Source organism: Varroa jacobsoni, unplaced genomic scaffold, assembly GCF_002532875.2.
Source record: "Varroa jacobsoni isolate VJ856 unplaced genomic scaffold, vjacob_1.0 scaffold_673, whole genome shotgun sequence".
Taxonomy (NCBI): Eukaryota; Metazoa; Arthropoda; class Arachnida; order Mesostigmata; family Varroidae; genus Varroa; species Varroa jacobsoni.
Window position 1 is genome coordinate 68,938 of NW_019213575.1, and position 19,271 is coordinate 88,208.

Below are 19,271 nucleotides of genomic sequence, written 5' to 3' on the forward strand. Positions count from 1 at the left end.
TTGTGAAATTCCTGGCGGAGGCCAGACTTTAAGATTAGTGCGTCATATGAGTTGGCTTCGACAACTGTTCAGTTTTTTGCAGTTTCACATTTCTTGGTATCATGTTGTACTAAGTGGATAAACTGGAAATATATAAAAATTTGGGTACGTTATTAAATAGATTCTTGGTATGAAACGCGACCTATCAGGACCTCGCGCATATATTCCTAAATTGTAATTTCCCCAGGAGTATACTATAAAAAGTGCCTGTTAACTAACTCGGAAAGTGCTCGGGCATATGTGTATCGATTTTCGACTACTAACTTAGGCATTGTCCAAACATCATTTATCATCTTTATATTAAAGCAATATAATATCCAGGACAAAATGGGAGATCATTTATTTCAAGAACTCAATTTTAATCGTCCAAGCTACACCTAGAAAAACAACCTAAAACCATTTGCAATCATCGATAGAAACTGCCTTTGGCCACGGTACATAGGTACGTATACACTGGTTGAAATCTCGCTCGAACATGGTCGACATTAAAAAATTAAGCGTAATTAAAATTTGGTCATAGTACCCCAAGGCCCCATAAATCTAAAGTTGAAACAGTCAAATAGCAAAAAGACTTGAGGAACCTAAAAACAGTTCATCGTTTAAGTTTATTTGGTTAACTAATCCCGATAAACGCGTCCGTCTTGTCAGCTCTGCCTAATCTCTGCGTCGATATTCTGGAACAATCAGAGATACTTTTGCGTTATTTTCGTAAACTTTTGAGCCCTTTTCATTTAAACTTTGTTGTAAACCTTATGCCCCAAGTGGTGGAAATTTTTCTTGAATTTTTCGGAAGAAGCAATGAAGATCATTAATTTGAAACAACCAAGCAGTTTTATTATTTGTTGCTTAAGTTCAACGACATCGTACAGTATTACAAAGATGAGCTTCTTGTTCTCACCATGATGGGTTTGTTCAACTTAGATAGCTCTTATCCATTATGCAAGCACACACATATATACGGAGTGTTCGGCATAAATCGGAGCTATTTTAGCAGGCTGTTTTCATAACCGGCACACGTTCAACAGCTGCGATTACTGCTAATGGATAAGAGCTATCTATGTGTGTGCTTGCAATAACTTAACAACGCCATGTTGAGAATTAAACGAATCACTCAGATAACCCATACATCGACAAGCCGTGCAGGCAGTCGAGTTATATATATATATATATATATATATAATGTGAAAAAATCTACTTGCCTATAAGACCTTCTTATAGGCAGGTAGATTATTTTTCAGAGGGTAAGACCTTGCCAGTCTTTTCAAAGTAATCCATTTCTTCCTTGTTTTACATCGTTACTGGGCGTCTGTAGCTTAAATGTTTTTTTCAGAACACACATCAACCACTTATCGTAGTTTGGTTTGTTACATGTTCACAGGAAATATTCAGGTTTAAAAAAAGAATTGTTGGAAAATTCGCTTATGTAATGATCTCCATTAATAACTTGGTTAATAAAAGTAATAATAACATTCAAGCTGAAAGGCAAAAAGACCCGCCGAGTTATTTTGTTATTGCACCACCCTCTCCCAAACGGGCAAAATCATCATCACCAAAGTCACCAACAGCACCAGTGTTGGTTGTTCGTTATTGCTGCTACTGCTGTTGGTGTCGTTTTGTGTCGCGCCACAGCATAGTTCTGTCGCTCCTTCCGATACTGGTGCTGATGGCAACATTGCTGTTAGTAACGGCCATTCAAGGCTGATGTTGATAATACTACCGATGTAACCACAGCCATTATAGCACAGCGTTCTGCGCCTGTGTTATCACCCCTAGCAGCATCACAAATTGTGAGTAACAAGCAAGTGCATTCTGCAGCTACGACAACGATTATTACTAGCTATAGATATCTCTATACGTGTTTATATACTGCTGCTACTGCTAGTGCTACCTCCATGCTGTCGTCCTCCGACCGGTTTCTGGGTGTATTTACTTGCCATTGCTGTGAGCGCTGCAGCAGCAGTAGTAGCAGACGATGGTGGTGCTCGTTTGAAAGCTGACCTAAGTGCCATCTAGCTTGAACACTATCGGTTTCCACGCCGCATCTAGTCGTCACGTACGAACATAAACAAGAACTTAACGAAGTCACCCACAGCCGATCACTCAGGTGAGAAGGTGAGTGCTGCTGCTGCTGTTACCGTACCTGCTACGACGTGTACTAATGCTACCTCTGCAATTCGTTGTGGATGTGTGATTGGCTGTAGACCGATTGTGTTCAGTGGCCGCTGTGTCGCTGCATGTATATGCTGTGCTGCCGTGCTCGGCGTAACGATGCTGCTGCTGCTGCTGCCACCGACCGTGGCTATGGCGGCTCTTCTGTGAGAAGAATTGCTGCTGTTGCTGCGTGCTGAATGCTGCTGCTGCTGCTATTGTTGCTGCTGTCGTCTTATGCGGCTGGTCGACTGGCTAGGCTGCTGCTGCTGCTACTGCCATCGCTGTAGTAGTGGTGGAGTTGTGCTGTGTTGTATGCGAGCAAGGAGTGTTGTTAGTGGTGCAGTAGCGGAGTGCCTGAGCGAAGCTTCAGCGAAGAGTGTACACCGTCAGTGCGAACAGCGGCCCGTCAACCCGCTCGGCTACCTCACTAACGGCCGGGAGGGAACACGGATTTGACGCCGGTACCTTACTTAACTGCTGGACTGGTTGGTTGGTCTGGCCTACGGCGGCGGTAACTGGCTAGTTATCCTTCCGTCCCGTATACAACAGCCCCTCCTCCACCCCCTCTGTGTTATGTTCTTGTCCTCTATATATTTATATTTATATATAGATAACATACTCACACATATATACACATATACATATGTGCTGTAGAATATTGGCCAGTAGCAGTGAAATAAGGGGCAGTGGCAGGAGTAGCAACAACAACAACAACAGCAGCAGCAACAACAACAACAAGAACAACGACAGTAGCAATTGACGAGCCTCGCAAAAGGACAACCATGTAAGCAAGCGTTCAAGTGTTCTTATGTTTTATAGTACAACTGTTAGCACTAGGTAGATATGTTTTTTAGTTAACCGCAGATTCTTGGTCGGCATAGTCTTTCGTACAAACCTAATGTACATACTGTGAACCATGTAAAGATATAGTTGGCGTAATAGGTTTGTTCATAGAAGTATTACATTAGTGTGCTGGGTGTTGTATTGTACAACAGATTGAATACAGTGGAGCTGCGGGCTACGACCTGTAATTCGCACCTCTGTCCGATGAAAATAATGATAGTAGTAATAACAATATTAATACTCGCTAGAGAAAGGGAAATAAAGTGCCATCGAATACTGCACGGATATGGTTTGGTTAATGAAATTGGTCAGTTGAAGCAAGCTGGAAAACAAGCAATTTGGGAATATTAGTACAATATAAATATTCTGTTCGTAAGGCAAGCAGTAATCAAAGAAAAAAATTTACTTCACACGCTATACGATCGGTAAAAAAAATCGAAGGCAAGCATATAAGAAAATATTCAGTAGATAAAAGAACGTGCTATCTTCTACACTATATATTTATTCATATATTTATGTAAATATGGGTTAATGCGTATTTATTTTGTGATGAATGTTTATCTGCACATGGCGTAGGTCTGACGCCTAAATGAATGATTACAACCTCCTCTGCGAAGCTAACTCACGGGCCTTTACCCAAGCAGCTGATAAAGCTATAGTATTTCCTTAAATCGGGTAATGTGATGCCGCACTGCGTAAGATAAATGCGGTTGACGCTCTCTCCAATTGTGATCTGGCCAAATTTATTTACTTCTTTACGTCATCATTGTTTTGTTATTCGTGTTTTTGTTCTTACTATTTTAATATTTCTGTCGTTGCATTTGCTCGAGATTGCTTCAAGGAGCTAGAGGGAGGTAGTCGAATTTCAGGCTGGGCTTAACTGGCGAATAGTCTTTTTGACCTTAAATAAAGTCCTCAGTATCACAAGCGCTAAGATTCCGGCATTCATTCATAATTTTATTTTCAAGCACTTACGGCCCAGCTGATCTGCAAAATGCTTTGTTGTTCGGCAATTCTCTTTTATCTGCCCGACCATGATTGGGCATGTACATGATGCATTTAGCCCTTTGCTTTCTCGCTCACCACAGCACAGGCGAGATGAGGGTTTCTCGAAAACCCGTCCTGCGTCTCTTGTAGGGATTGTTGCGAAGAGGAAAGTAGACGACAGGATGCCAGTTCTGTGCCCGAGCGTGTCTCATATTCGTTCGCCTTAGTCGCCTGTTGACTCACGAGCGTCAATGTAACCAAGTGCAGCTGCCACTGCTGCTGCTGTTACAAGAACCCCCACTCCTTGCCTGTTACCGACCACCGTTGCCAGGTGGTAGAACAGGGGGTGCTGCGCCATTTAATGAGCATAGACGCTTTTGGCACGCTCTAGGATTTTATACTTTGAATGATTGAGTCATAGAAAAAGGAAGACAGAAAAACAGGTAGAAAAAAGATAACGAGGGCACGCGCCAAAGCTTTTGTAAGAATTTTTCCTTTTCTCGATCAACATAATAAAAGGGTTACCCCTATTCAATGTACCTATAAATTTTATTATCACCTAACTTCGTTCCTGCGGAAGGGCGTTGGTACGCCCATTGGGCTGCATGATCAACAACTACGCGCAGTGCTGGAAAGAATCCCCAACTGCGTGACTCTCTGCGTGACTGATCCTTGCTGTAACGGTTGTTGAGTATGGTGGCACAGAGGATTTGGCAAGGACGGCAACGAGTTGTTTGGCCGCAACCTTATCAGGCGGATTAGCAAAATCACAATTGTCATTACTATCAAATGAATATAATAGTGACTACTACGAATAATTTTTCGTTTTTGCACATATGAATGTAAATATCATGCAAGAGGTAAATTTGATGTGGGAGATTGTAGAACATTAATATTTGTAGAAACCAAAGAAGTGGAGTCGGAAATAATCTATAAATCGCTGACTGAACTGTCTGTTGGCTTAAAATGAACGATTTTCAGCAGTGCTAGTTACCATGTATTTTGAGGTTCTGGATTGAATCGACTATGGATAATTTTATCGTTTGTTGTTCCTTATGTGTGAAAGTTTTAGTATTCATGGTTTACCAGAAAAAAGTCGGCTAAAAGTAGATCTGAACAGAGCCTCGTCAAGAAGTCAATATGGGGATCTCCTACATTGCTCGGTCATTGTGCTTATTTTTTTATAAAAATAAACTGAATAGGTTTCTTTTGTAATTTCAAGCATGCTACATTAATGGTTAAATTATGCTCTTTCACCTGTACTAAAGTTCAGCCTAGCTTAGAAGAGCGTAATAGAATTTGATTTTATTTGTATTGGACATTGGAGTTTTGATTATTACTCTGTATATAAAGTGGTGGTATAAAGAACCACAATTATCGTTTACATAGAATAATAGCTGCCTTAATTCACTACGAGTTTTTCTTAAGTGTCTTGGTTGTCTATCGCCCGTTTTTATTACTGGTTTTGTTTTGGTTCACTAGGGAGACTGGCAAGGAGTGGGGAGTGTCAAGCGTGGCCGACGGTGCTGTCACTCTTGCGCTGCCTCCGCTTCGAAAATGCGTAAGACAGCATTTAAACGTCGTTTTAGCAATAAAATAGTAAAGGTAGCTAAAAATGTGAGCAAACTGATGAGAACTGGATGAAGTGGTCTCTATCTTTGTGTCATCTTATGTCGTTGGATTTATTACTTAGGTTACGTTCTGAGATGGTTTATAAAAGCGGCTATTGTCTTAGGGATAAGTTTTTGTATTTTAATCAAGAAAAGGAAAACTTCGCGTAGATTAAAACAGCTTTTAGGTCAAGTTCGTGGTTTGTTAGAAACGAAAAACTGGTCGATACGATAATTCATTCGAATTTGCGCGCCCTTTTCTTTACAGCTGCGTATAACTTACAAAATTATTATAAATATTTATTAACGAGTTTATGACGAAAATTGTCATCGATGCCACTGATGTCGTTAGTTATGGCTTTATTATAATAATGTTATTTAGTCGTAGAGTGAAAACTTCGATTAGTGCGTTCGCGCGCGTATTGTGGTTTATTCTGTTACAAAAACTACAGAGTAGTTCGCCCGGTGGATCGCGCGTTAGACAATCCTCAACCACATTTTTGGACTTGCAATTTTTCAAGTGGCAACAGCGATGGACAACACGCGGAGGCGATTGAGAGCTCTTAGCTGATTTTCACATGTTGAAACCCCGATTGTCTTTTATCTATGGCCAACATTAGTCGGCGAGATTGACAAGATACTTACTAATGGACAAACAGCATTTTCGATTATTGCAGTACAACTGAAAATGCAGACAAAGCTCTTGAAATAACAATGGTAAGCTGGTGGCGCTTCCAACAAAAGTTTGAACTCGGCGTATGCCCATTTCATATGGCCTCATTTTAAATTGATTGCACTTTTCACGTGTATCACTGGCGATCGTTATCGGTACAGGGTAAAGGACGGATTATATGAGGCTGATATACAAACCTAGACATGTTAATTACGAAAGAAATCTTTCTGCATGCTAGTGACCTACAGTTCGGGATAGTTAACGTTTACAGGAGATACGATAGTGTCTCGAAACTGTTCACTAGCTAGCTAATAGATCTGTTATCGACCGATGGCTTTGGAATACAGTATTTTTATTTATAGAATAATAATTAACAATTAGTAATAATAATTCTATTAATTCCATAATTTTCGTTTAATTCTTGTGCGATTTCATAAAGCTAATTAGATACGTCAACTTTAGTTGCAATGCTATATATTAGTTTTCATTTAGTTGTCATTATCACCAGGGCATATAAGTCATAGAAATGTGCTATCAGCATACTATGGTTAGATACATCTTGCCTAATAACTATATCAGAGTGGAATCTGTTTGACGCAGATAACCCCAACTTTTTGAAAGATCCTATCGGGCTGTGAGTGTCATGAGACTGAGTTAAATCACACAAATAAGTAAACTTTCTGCAAAGGCAACTTAGGCCACTAAAAAATTCGTCGTTCATCTCAGCAAACTTATTTCATAAGGTATCAGCCAAAGGACCTATGGTACAATCACATCTACGTTTTTTTTTTCGTAGCTGCTAACATAGTTGCACTGTCTATATTTTTGTACTGAATGTGTTTTAATCCTTAATTAACATTTTTACATCGATTAATCAACTAATTTAGATTTTTATTATGTGTAAGTTGTCCAACACTTACTATATCCTCAGGTCATGCCTCTTACACTGGTAACGTAGTTAATGTTCGCGCATTGCTGGCTAGTTAAGACAGTTGGGTTTATAGTTAACTAATATGTTGACAGTGTAACAAAAAATGCTTTAGTTATACAGGATCATTCTGAATACTAGACGATTCGATGGCTTAACGCAGATGTTGTGATAGTAGCTTTGACACCGAGAAAATTTTATAAGTTACGCAGTCGTACGTTGTTCTGATGCTACGTTAAAATTGAAAAGCCAGGTAAAGCTGCCTTATGTAAATGAAAACATACGGCACAGATGGATTACGATCGATACGTATAAGAATTCTATTCCCATGTGAGTCAGAAATCAGGAATCATGTGTTTTCTAACCTAAACATACTAAAAAATTTCAAGCTATTACAAGAATCGAGTGCGGCTTACATTGATACTACAAGCAAACGTATTATGTAGTACTGTTTTATAAAGCTAGATTGTGTATCGGGTTTCAAAAAAGCATCAAATTAAACAAAATTTCTGTACACAGAATGTTCTATTGTACAATGGTCTCGACTATAGGTATTTGAGACATGCTTGGTGAAGTTGTGTTGATGTTTTTAATTTGCACGTGTCTTTTCGTCATTGTAGTGCTGTCATTTTTGTTAAGGCCCGCAATGTTGATATTGCTATTTTCCTATGCAGTTAACTCCGAACTGGGTCAGTTAATCAAAACTAGTCCCACTTTTTTCCCGATGTGACAGTCGACAGCTGTCTTTGAAGATCTAAGCATCCGTCAGAGACTCTTGTAGACAACATATGTTCTTAAAAATTTGATAGTTTCAAGAAATTAGAAATTCTTTTTTCATGTGTGGTTCTCCTAGCATGGACAATTTAATGTCACCAATTTATAGTCTTGAGTTACGAAAGCTACTTTCCTATAGCAATATTCGGCGAGCGGTTTAGATTCAATATTTATACCTTATACATATATTAGGCCAGAAAAGCACTGAGGTCTTTAACTTTTGAGCTCACTTCAGATTTATGAACGTTACATTAAAGCAACCCATTAGAATTATGAGATATATTTACAGAAGCGCCGAGTGGATACCTTAGAACTTGCTACTAACTGTTCTCTTTATTGTCTGTTGTTTTTTGTTAAGACTGTTACTGCTAAATATTTGGAGTAGCTCTACTGGTTGTCTTCTGGTAGGCACGGGCTTAAGGTAACTTTAGGCCCTGTTTGTTTAAGCGGTATGGCAGACGCGGAGGGTGTCAGCACGGAGAGAGCATCAGCAGCAGCCGCTGCTGCTAAAAAAGATACCGACGACAAGGATGCCTCTGGCAAAAAAACAGCTAAGAAAAGTGAAGGAGGTGGGGGCGATGAAGATGTTGAAGATCCTGACGGAGGGGTCGCAGTGACAGTTCTTGATATTCCTGAAAACAACAAAGGGGATAGGACTCAGTCAAAGGAAAAAAAAAGTGCTGAAGCAAACAAGGATGCGGAAGAATCTATGGAACCCGATGAAGCTGGGGAAACTGAAACCAAAAAGGATTCCTTTGCTGCCTCGGGTAGTAAAGCGAACACGAAGCCTAACAGTGAGCCGGAAGCAGGAGGAACAAACGACACATCGAAGGACAAACCTAGCGTTAAGGAGGATTCTGCATCGTCAGAAACAAAGGTTACAGACGTGTCCCTTAGTGATAAGAAAGCAACTACGACAGCAGTATTTGATAGCAAAACTGAGAAAACAGCTGTTGTTGTTGCTCTTACGTCTAAAGAAGGCGGACTAGAAGACAAGCTACCTGCAATCGCTGGTCCAAAGGTCGACGAATCAAAAAAGACCCCCGAACCTCCACCCGACGATGAGGACACAATTGACAACGGACAAGAGGAAAAGGAAGAGCATAAGGATCTGAGTGGGACAAAAAAGCTCGCGGGAGAGCCAATGGAGATTGATAGTGAAGCGGCCCTAGCAACGACCACTAATTTCGAAGAGCCTCAGTCTGCCATTAACCATGAGAACGAGGTCGAAGAGGAAGTTGACAAACAAAGGCAAGTTTCCACTGCCGCTACAGCTTCTAGTGAACGAAATGAAGTTGATAGTAACAAGACGAGGATGAAGATGGCAGATGACAGAGAAGATAAAGCCACTGTAAAAGAAGAGCAAGCAAGTAAGACAGTCGACGTTAAAACTGAAGACGAAAATAAGGAGGCCGTGGTCATTAAGGATGAAATGACGACGAAGAGAGAGGAGTCCAAGGCCGCAGCTAAGGACAACGAAGCCAAGCAGAGCACAGACTCTCCATCTGGGTCTCCGCGCAGTAGCCGACGAAGCTCGGGTGCAACGCCTTCGAAGGCGGCGACACCGCCATCTGACTCGGGCACAGGCTCTAGTGAACACCGAAAGATGCGCGGCAGACTTCAGAAGGAGCTGCGCAAGTTAGGCGTCGACGTGGACTTGAAGGACGAAGACACTGGCGAAGAGGACGATAAGTCGGCGGTCCGCTCATCGCGAAGGAGCGCAGCCAGACTAGCTGCCCGAAAAATCACTAACACTGTTGTCAAGTCCAATCTGAGCGTTGAAACGCTCGCCGCGATGGCAGCCAGCGATGGGGAGGATTACTCGGGCGACGGAATTTCAAGTAAAATTGCCCAGAGGAAAGCATCACCCACCAAGAGACCCAGGTTGACGTACTGTACGACGCGTAAGTAAAAACGGATACGTGTGTATCTAGTAAACAATAATTATATTATTACTAACGCTTAAATTATACTTCGTACAATAATATATTTGTTCACTAACCACTTTAAGGTCTTAACGTACTATTAATATTTAATATTTAATATTAATAGTTAATATTTAACTTAAGTAATCATTGTATTTGTGGTTCTTGACACTAGTAAATATCGGTTGTAAGCAAGTCCTGCTAACCGAGCAAACTGTTGGTCTAACCATATTTATTATTTATTTTCGGTCTTCTTTAACCTTAACAAGTACCCAAATTATTCTGTAAGATCTATTTGTTAGGTATTTTATAAGCATCGACTTGAAGGGTAAAAATTTCCAATAGCCAAAAAAAAGGATGGAAATAATAAACCTATCGAACGCAAAATGGCCGCCGAACAGCCATAATTTATTAGAATTTGTTTACCACTTTTTTAGATACCTTTTTTTTTTATTTACATCCAACATTAATTGCAAATCGCCAAATTTTATTTTACATAAGAGTAGTCGATAATTATAGTAAGTTTTGCAAATTGCATAGCTATATCTGCTGAAGAGAATGTCTCGGTTTGGTGCCTTATTTCATCATATGCTATAAAATGTGGACACTTTAGTTATTCGTAGCACCGTGTTGTAGCATATCTGCATAAATATCTTAACGTATAATTGGCAAAGGTCGAGATGAGCAAAATTACATATCTCAGGAACTGATCATTGGCGTATACAATGTATCTTGTATTTTACTCGTTTAATGTACATTTATTTTATTCTTTATCTTGTTATGTCCACAGCAAAAGCTCTCATTGACAATGACTTAATGATGGAGTGCGCTGAGGAAGCCCTAACGCCCTGTCAAATCGATGCCTTCCGAACGGCAGTCCATAGTTACAATAGCATTACAAATCAAATTCATCAGTTGAGTAAACGAAAACTCCAATTGGCCTTCGATAACCGGCCACTGACAACCGCCGAATATGAATCAATCATGAATCGCAAAAACAACACTAACATCACTGCTAACAATACAAACAGTGCGGGAGCAAGTCGCCTAAGTGCTGCTCAACATGACGGAAGTGGGGGCGTTGTAAGGCGACAAGACGATGAGCACTATCGTCTCGAAACTGTGACGTCGAAAGTTTGCCGGGGTGCCTGGAACTACGTAACCGTGCTACCTCTAGGTTCGGAACAGTTGCGTCCGAGCATTGTGATGACGCAGTCGGCGCCGTTTAGCGAACTCGAAGATGAGGGCGAGGCTGAGATGACTCAACTGGAGGAGGAGTTCGCTATCCATCAGTTGGATACTGATCCCGTACCCTTCATGGTAAAGCATCGATTCCTAACTCCGCGCGGTGGAGCCCGAAGCCGTCATTACGCTTGCGAGTGTAATGCCGACGCCGAGGCAACAAAGGCCGATGGAGCTCTTGATGGTTATGTATGGCGGTGCAAGAAATGCGAACATACGTGGAACGTACTCCGGCCCGAGCAGACGCTGCTGAGCTGGTACGCAAAAGTGCCGCTTTATACTTTTCTCAACGTGATCAAATCGTGGGTGCTGGCTCACTCATGCGAAGAAGCGGCTCAGTTGACGGGCGTGGACACATTTATTGTGCGCAGTATATGGCGCAGTATCCAGGAGCTTTGTCATAAGGATGTTGTGAAACGAGTCTTGCCACTCGGCACTGGTGGCGAAATCGTTGAGGTGTCAGCCGCCCATATGGATCCTTTTGTGGTGCTAGCTGCTATAGACAGGAAGACCAATACGTTTAGAGCAAAGGTAGGCGACACAAGATTATTGAAATAAATTGTTTAGAAGGTTTGTAAATGAGTTATATAGTTGTGAACAATTCTCTTTGTTGATCAGAAACAATAGATTATCCATAGTCAGACGCTATCTGGCTAATAAGAATAATTTGATATAAAAGCAAGTGTCTTCCTTATTATCTTCGAGATATTTACTGTAATTCTACAATCTCTATCTATTAGGTTTTTCCTGCAGTGACAACATCTGAAGTGGACCTTGCTCGAGCCGCTTGTGCTTGGATAGCTCGTGATGGTCTGATAACCACGCGTTCTCCTGTAATGCGCTCGGCCCTGATAGCCGAACAGGCATCATTGAGAGCTCCACCAGTACTGACAGAGACACCAACTTTAGACAACCTTTTACTCATTCACTTATCGGACCACTTCGGTAACTTCCGATTAGAAAGTGCCCACAAACCCATTCTTGAAGGTTTCCTCTACGAGATCGAGTGGCGCCGGGCATTTGGTCGTTTCGGACCTCGGGAGTGTTTCTGGAGAATGGTGGGTACTTTTAACTTCTTCACTTGGAGTTTCATGCAATATCGATAAAAAAATATTTTGCCAGATCCTCTTCTACTAAATAGTCATTTAAAAAACTTCGCCCTGGAGTATTATTCAATATAAAAGTATTGTGTGTTCAAATCTGTTGCTTTTATTTTGCCGACTACAGATTGCCCAACTATTGCCTACCTCGCGTCAAGGAGTTTCGTTTCTCTTGCAAGTAGCATCTCAATTTGTAACTCCGGGAGGCCAAATCCCTTTGGGAGTTCGACTTCCATTGTCAGAGCGGCGCGATTCAGACGACGACGTTACCGTCGTTGGCGAAGAGGAGGAAGAAACAGTTATTCTGGAAAACTACTACTACGCACGGCGTGATGGAGAGCGCCACGTTCCCAAGCACAAGAAGTACATAGCCGATGGCGAAATGTTTTTTCGCTGTCCCGTCTGTAAGAAGGTCGCCAAGAACAACATTTCGATCATGAAACACATCAGTATGCATCTCGAAAGTAATCGGGAATTCAATCCGGACATTGGGCATTTAGTAAGTACAGTATCTAAGACATAGTTTGTAAATAGTCGTATTTAGATGTATGATGGATAATTCCCGATTTCCAACATTTCTCATTTCTCCGAAGGACAGTCAAGTATCTGCAAAAAAGACCGCATTGAGAATTGCTATATATGATTTTGTAAAATTTGTCTCTGACTACGGGCTTGTTTGCTTCTATTGATTTGTACTTTCAGTCTATCTGTCGTTACTGTTTCCGGGACTTAGAGACCCCGTACCACTGTCAAATTCACGTACAGCAGGTTCACCTAGTGTCTCTTGAGGCAGAACGGCTTTGCTGCAAGATTTGTTCGCTAGCATTTTCTGATGAGGCACAGTTAGTGTATCATATGAAAAGTACACACTGTGCTAGAGATATGCCATTTGTCTGTAAGATCTGTCACTTCCGCTCGTCGTTCAAACATCACGTCATCGATCACTTTCGGGAGCGACATTCGGGGTGCAATGCTTTACAGTGTCCCTTCTGTCTCGATCTCTACTATTGCCAAGCAAGACAAGTGGTCACTGGAGTTCAAGGAACAACCAAATTCTATTCACATCTCTTCAAACACATGAACAACACACCAAGGTAAAAACCGTAACAAAAGTAGAGTGATACAAACAGTGAATTAATATCACACATGTTTTTTAGTGCATGCTATGCCCAACTGTACCATTTGCCAAACAATGGAGCTATGTGTTTTATTCAATGTTTTTTTTTAATTTTAATTAAAATAATAGGACCTGCAGTCAGTGCTCATTGCCGTTCATAAAGCAGAAAGATTTGCGCGCACACCGTGAGGAGTGCCACGGAAAGGGTCTCGCGGGTAAGGGCAAAGTTAACGGATGCGGATGGAGCAGCGAGAAACCAGTTCTTGTCCATCAGCCACGGAAAAAGCCACACTTACCTCCTGCTAAGGGTAAGAGATGTGGTTCGAAATTTTAATGACTTTATAGAATTCTGTCATAGTTTAGTTTGTATTTGGCTTTTTGGAATGGTTCTCAAAATAACCGTGGCGGTTAAATATATGCTATACACTTGACGCTACAGAGGGCGAATCTATTGAAATTGCCGATGATGAAAAACCGGACGCGCCGGTTAACTGGTTGGTTCCATCGTTACGACTACCGGAGGATGTCGAGGATTTTGACTGTCGGGAATGCCAGCGACCAATCACCGAGGATCATTTCGTGCGTGTTTTACGGTGCACCGAGTGCCACTTTTTCACATGTTGTCAGAGTAGCTTCACGGGCCATATGCTCAAAATGCACGCGCAACGAGGTCGGCCCGTGCCCAAATTTATCGTTTCCACGCCCCTACTTGACAACAAACATGCGCCTGAAAAGTTCATTGGAAGGTGCAAGAAATGCGATGAGAAATTCGAGGTATGTACAAAGTATATTCAATGCTTGAAATTTATGGTAGTTGTCTAGTCATTTTGTTTTAAAAGTACGTAGCTTTTTACGGGGTTTCTTGACAGCTTTTAAAACATAATTGACCATTTTGCTTTGTAGATAAGTGCCGTATGTTTCAATTATATATAGTAACAGTTGTTTTAGATGCACCATAAATGGCACTTGTAAAGCGTATAATCCGGGTAAACATAGCGGATTCTAATGGGAGTTTCCGCTAAAACAGATATCAACGGAGTTTCAATATACGACTGTTTTTTCAATGAACAGGATGGAAATTCTTTAGTCAAGCATTTGGTGCTCGAATGCGGCGTTGAGGAGGGCGCATCAATTGAGCTCGGAAAGCGTAAAGCAGCCGTGAAGCAGATTCAACAGGTGCAAGCGACCAGCGGAGCTACGAGTGCCAAGCGTAAGCGTGGGGCTGACTTTGAGCCTGAACCAGCGCAACCTTCTGGCAGCGGGTTTACCAGCAACGCCGGAAGCGGCAAGAAATTTGAGGATGTTGTTGGAGAGCCTTTTACGGAAGTGTTTAACACTTCATCCTCAAATTCGGTTGGAAGTACGCCCGTTAAAACAAGTGTACCGAAACAGGCCAAGGGTAGGTTATCTGTTTGCATTTTTTTTCTTATAAGAAAGAAGGAAAATTTGAAAAATACCGTTTTTCTGCATTGCTTAATGGCGTCATATCTTTGTCAAAAGCGTCGAACCTACAGTAAATATATTTAAAGAACCACTAAAGTAAAATATAGGAGAACATGATTATCATAACTAAGTGTATACATTATCTATTCCCTTAACAGGGAATAAAGCGAATGTAAATCCAGAGCTGGAACGATTTCTATCACAGTTGGGTTTGCGTAGTTCTGAGAGCTGTTCGGATTTTAAAGTCAGCTTAACGGGACCTAAATGTGTCAAGCAGCAGTGGATTAATATGGGCCTGGTACGTGCACCCACATGATAAGAAAATCTATTTGGACAACCGCCTATTAATGTAGCTGTTAATCTAAAAATCGTTGTCTATGTTTCTCTTTTCTTTTTTGTAAACATAAAGGATTACATTACACAGCTGGTAAATCAGCCATATTTCGCTATTATCTTCTACGTTTCGGAAAACTTATCCAATAGGATAACATTAGGACATTCTACGCAAGATTTTGGTATGCAACGTTGTTTCTCCTTTACTCACTTCGGCAGTTATGACTCCTAATAAAGTGGTTCTCAATTAATATTTACGTTGAATGGCACATCTATAGGTACAACAAGAAATTGAGTCTTCAAGCGAGTCTGAGGATGAGAATGAAGACCCCACCAAGAAAGAGAAACGCGAAAAGGCCAGAAAGGAACGGGCGCATGGATTGCTTCCGCCGAAGGCTAAACCGGCGCCATCAGGAGGTTTGGCGAAGGATGCCAAGAACGGAAAAGACTCCGTTGATGATCTCGGAGCAGCTGACAGCCCGCCTAGTTCGTCAAGCTCAAGCGACACCTCTGTCACCGATGTTGATCTCGATTAGAATATGCGCGAAACAGAATACAGGGCGAGCTTGGACTGTGAATAACAAAGAGGCATCTGTTGAAGTAGCTTCGACCTTCATCGTCAAGCAATGAGTTTGAGCTTGAGCGCCCATAAGAGCGCGTATGTGGGCTCGCTTCAATCCCTACAACAGAAGCAACGGCAATGACCATTATTATCAAACCGGTCGTCGAATTTAGTAAATTAATCTATTTAGATAGAAAATAGAAGGGACGTCTAGAGATACGGAGTAAGCAGGAAAGGCATCAAGCATCTTTGGCATCTTGCCGTAATGACAAAACTTTTAAGGCCGTACGGTGGCCAAATGGCTACTAAGGAAAAATATGTCTTTTAAAAAAAATTGGGATGTGTTTTGTTTTATTAGTAGCAGCAAACAGCAGCCATCTCGTCGAACCCTGCTATGTCCAGTTAAGTCAAAAAGGCGATTTCTGGGATCGTGCCACAGTATAGTCACAGAATTGGAAGAATGAGAATGAGTTACAAAAATAAGGATTTATGCATAAAGAAGAATGTAACTGGGTTTTGGGGCAAAGGAAGGAATAAGCTTGTAGTTGTGTTGTACTTTGAGGCGATTCAATGCTATTACCTGACCAGCGACCAGTGAGACAAGCAGGTCGTCAGTCGATATAAATAGGAATATGACGACATATGAATATATGTGAAGAATCGGTATGATATGAAGGTAGTTGACGATTGATGACGAATTTGTTAGGTTGAACGTTATGGGGATGATGCTGATAACGCTGGGTCTATGATCATTCGTGTGACTGACTAACTGAATGGTGTGCTTTCGTATGGTGAATTATGTTAGGAGAAATATGGAGGATCGGACAAAGATTAACAGAGCAAATGAATCGTGCTTGAGTCACACAAATATACAAGGGGGAACAAAATAGCCTCGGTCAAGGATCGATGCCGAAGGTCGGCGAAGGTAACAGTACGTTTCTATATTAATTGTATTTAGCTTGTATCGAAATAAAAACACAACAAAGCAAAGATATATAACGTTACGCTGACAGCCACCGTGAGTATGCTGGTTGTCGACAAAGAAAACACTAAAATGGAAAATAACGAAGTAGAATTAGATGGGCTGGTCCAGACAATGTAAGCATCGGATCTCCTTCGATTGTTCGATAGGAAAGTAACGTTTGCTTTTAGGACGATACTACAACTGACCAACGGTCGGAAATAAGAGCAAATAATATGCATCGTGCGACATAATGTAGGTTGATCTGAAACAAATGTACCCGAAACATCTCAGTTTTCTTTAGGTTTTTATCGTCTTCCACACGCACGATGTTTTTCAGTTATCAATGAGCTTCATTTACTTGTTGTCATCAGAGCCAATACGAATATCAGAACCATTATACGAGACATTAGTATGGCCAAAAGTCCATGGTGGCGACCTCTGTTATAGAGTCCAAAAAGGGTGTTCAGTCTTTTTTTGTAAGCGCTGTGTTCGTCACTTTCAACAGTAGCCATAGCTTCATTATTTGCCTTTCGCTTTCTCGTGTATAGCTCCGAAAAAAAAATTAAGGGGAAAGTTGCAAACCGCAGTCTACCGCAATTATCTGTCATCGTGGATTGCATTGTATAAAGTCTCAGAAAAATGAAAAAAAGAGAACGACAGGATGCAGACGTCGCACACATAAATGTAGGTGTGCTTGAATTTGTTATGTGTGCATCACTATGCGACTATCAGAATTGATAGGAAGAAAGGCCATTGATTTTAGAAAAAGGCAACTGACTCATTGTAACATATACATATATATATAAATATATACACAGTATATAAAATATAAATATGAATAGATATACACAATGGATATACACAAATGTAGATCAATTGCAGAAAGGTGTCGTATAGAAAAATGGATGAAGAGTGTGAGAGTGCAAGAAAACAAGACAGGGAAAATAGACGCCGACACAAGCGACCGGAAAGGGAGTCTTTTTGTACTATGACAGACTCTATATACGCTTTATATAGAGGCATTCACACAATAGTAATAATAACAATGATGATGATAATAACAGACATATGTAAAAGATGGTCGACCTACAACAATTAATGAAATAGCTGAATTTACGACAATAAACTATTGCGGTAAACAACGATGACAACGATTTATAATTTCGTATCGGAAGCGAGTGGCTGTCCCCCGTCTGAGCAGCCGACAATGAAGAATCCTACCATACATAAAAACATTGGCACTAATCAAGACACCCTCGACCTGATCCTTACCAATCGCGGGCACCATAGATGCTACCAGTCAGAAATGCTTTCTTCTGTATTTTTGAAAATGGAAACGTCACATCTTTTAGACATGAGGTTTTCAATAAAGAGTCTTGTTTCGCTAAGTCTTATGACTAAAAGTGAAAAAAACTCTTTCTTGCCGTTGCCGAGATTGATCGGTCCTACGTATGTATAAACTTGGATTTGGGATAGAGACCTGACTCGCTTTATATATAAAAATTTCATTATGTGTAATGATAAGTTCCGTAGAACGGATCACGTTATGCATTATTCGAGTTAACCAGGCACTTTCATTTTACTATACTAGTGTACCTTAATATAGTTGGTATTCCGGGAGCGATGAGCTTGCGGGCTGGTTAAGGCACATGAAGCAGATGACTTCTACGAAGTTACGAGAGAGACTCTTGCTAAGAAATTTCAGTTATTCAGGATCAAAATATGCTTTATCTCTTTGTTTGTCTCAAATCAGGTCTTTGGTATGCTGACCGCGTTGAATATTAAAAACATGCGTTACCATTGATCCTTAAATTAAATACTGCATACATACGTCCATAGTTTAGATGCAAATAAACGTAGTATAATTTCAAAAGGAGACCTATTCAGAGGAGAACTTTCTAATAAAATGTAAGGAACTAGCGTACACTGAGGGCGTTCAAGGGTGATTTCGGTATTAACAAATAGATAAATAACGAGAATGCCTCAAATTTAAACCGGACCCTACTCCGAATAGAAACTCATAACGAAGAAAAGAAGTCGTGTTAAGAAATTTTCATTGCGCCAGCGAATTGCTAATGATCTACACCTAATATCGTTGATGTAAAAGAAGTATAATAGTCGTATTATCAGTATTTGATCTAACGACATAGTTACTACTTACGTAGGATAAATACTTGAATCCCTTACAACCTTTAGCGATTCTCACATCCTAAACGGCACCTAACAACATCACTTGAATGATGGCTCAATCTTAACACCTCGGTTACACATTTAGTGATCAGCTACGCCTTTTGAGATGCGAGAAAAGCCAGCGGTTTCCATCAGGGTTATAATAATAAAATCCAGTTTCCAGTAGAATTCTTCTGTAGATACGGTACTTTCCACCAAGCACCTCTGAGCTCAGGTCTGTGTGTGCATGGGCGTATGTGGGTATGCGCTGAAACCAGCAAAAGTGTGTAAAAATCAAGGAATTGACCGACACAACAACGATGAAAGCTCGAACCTTTCATGGATGCTCACTAACGTCTATTCTCAAAAGTAGCAAAAGGCGCTAGAGCATATGCTGAATACACAAAATTG

The 19,271-nt window shown here is 40.9% G+C and overlaps 1 protein-coding gene and 2 long non-coding RNA genes across 4 annotated transcripts in view; 1 reads left to right on the forward strand and 2 right to left on the reverse strand.

Moving 5' to 3' along the window:
- LOC111262547 (uncharacterized) lies at positions 1-17,836 on the forward strand. Of its 2 annotated transcripts, XM_022836875.2 has the most exons (12): positions 2,066-2,151; positions 2,845-2,974; positions 8,364-9,909; positions 10,721-11,703; positions 11,913-12,230; positions 12,400-12,771; positions 12,975-13,366; positions 13,519-13,697; positions 13,829-14,163; positions 14,461-14,788; positions 14,991-15,130; positions 15,444-17,836. In XM_022836875.2, exons 3-12 carry the CDS (start codon positions 8,457-8,459, stop codon positions 15,699-15,701), a joined length of 4,758 nt encoding a protein of 1,585 aa, XP_022692610.1. In that variant the 5' UTR covers positions 2,066-2,151; positions 2,845-2,974; positions 8,364-8,456; the 3' UTR covers positions 15,702-17,836. The 2 variants fall into 2 exon arrangements, with proteins under 2 accessions (XP_022692611.1, XP_022692610.1); XM_022836876.2 differs by lacking the exons at positions 2,066-2,151; positions 2,845-2,974 and adding an exon at positions 1-144.
- Positions 619-2,060, reverse strand: LOC111262550 (uncharacterized). Its single transcript, XR_015311942.1, has 2 exons — positions 1,974-2,060; positions 619-713 (listed from the first exon to the last, which is right to left on the reverse strand). It is a non-coding gene; the product is annotated as an uncharacterized LOC111262550 (long non-coding RNA).
- Positions 12,585-19,271, reverse strand: part of LOC111262549 (uncharacterized) — a 27,426-nt gene continuing 20,739 nt past the window's right edge. Inside the window, exon 4 of the long non-coding RNA XR_002681680.2 lies at positions 12,585-12,674. This is a non-coding gene — a long non-coding RNA (uncharacterized LOC111262549). The remainder of the gene's footprint in view (positions 12,675-19,271) is intronic.

Excerpts from the sequence above, each read along its gene's own strand:
- LOC111262547 (XM_022836876.2), top strand. The coding sequence starts at position 8,457 with ATGGCAGACGCGGAGGGTGTCAGCACGGAGAGAGCATCAGCAGCAGCC. Across the intron at positions 11,704-11,912 it reads CCAATACGTTTAGAGCAAAG|GTTTTTCCTGCAGTGACAAC; the intron begins GTAGGCGACACA and ends TCTATCTATTAG. Across the intron at positions 12,772-12,974 it reads ATCCGGACATTGGGCATTTA|TCTATCTGTCGTTACTGTTT; the intron begins GTAAGTACAGTA and ends TTGTACTTTCAG.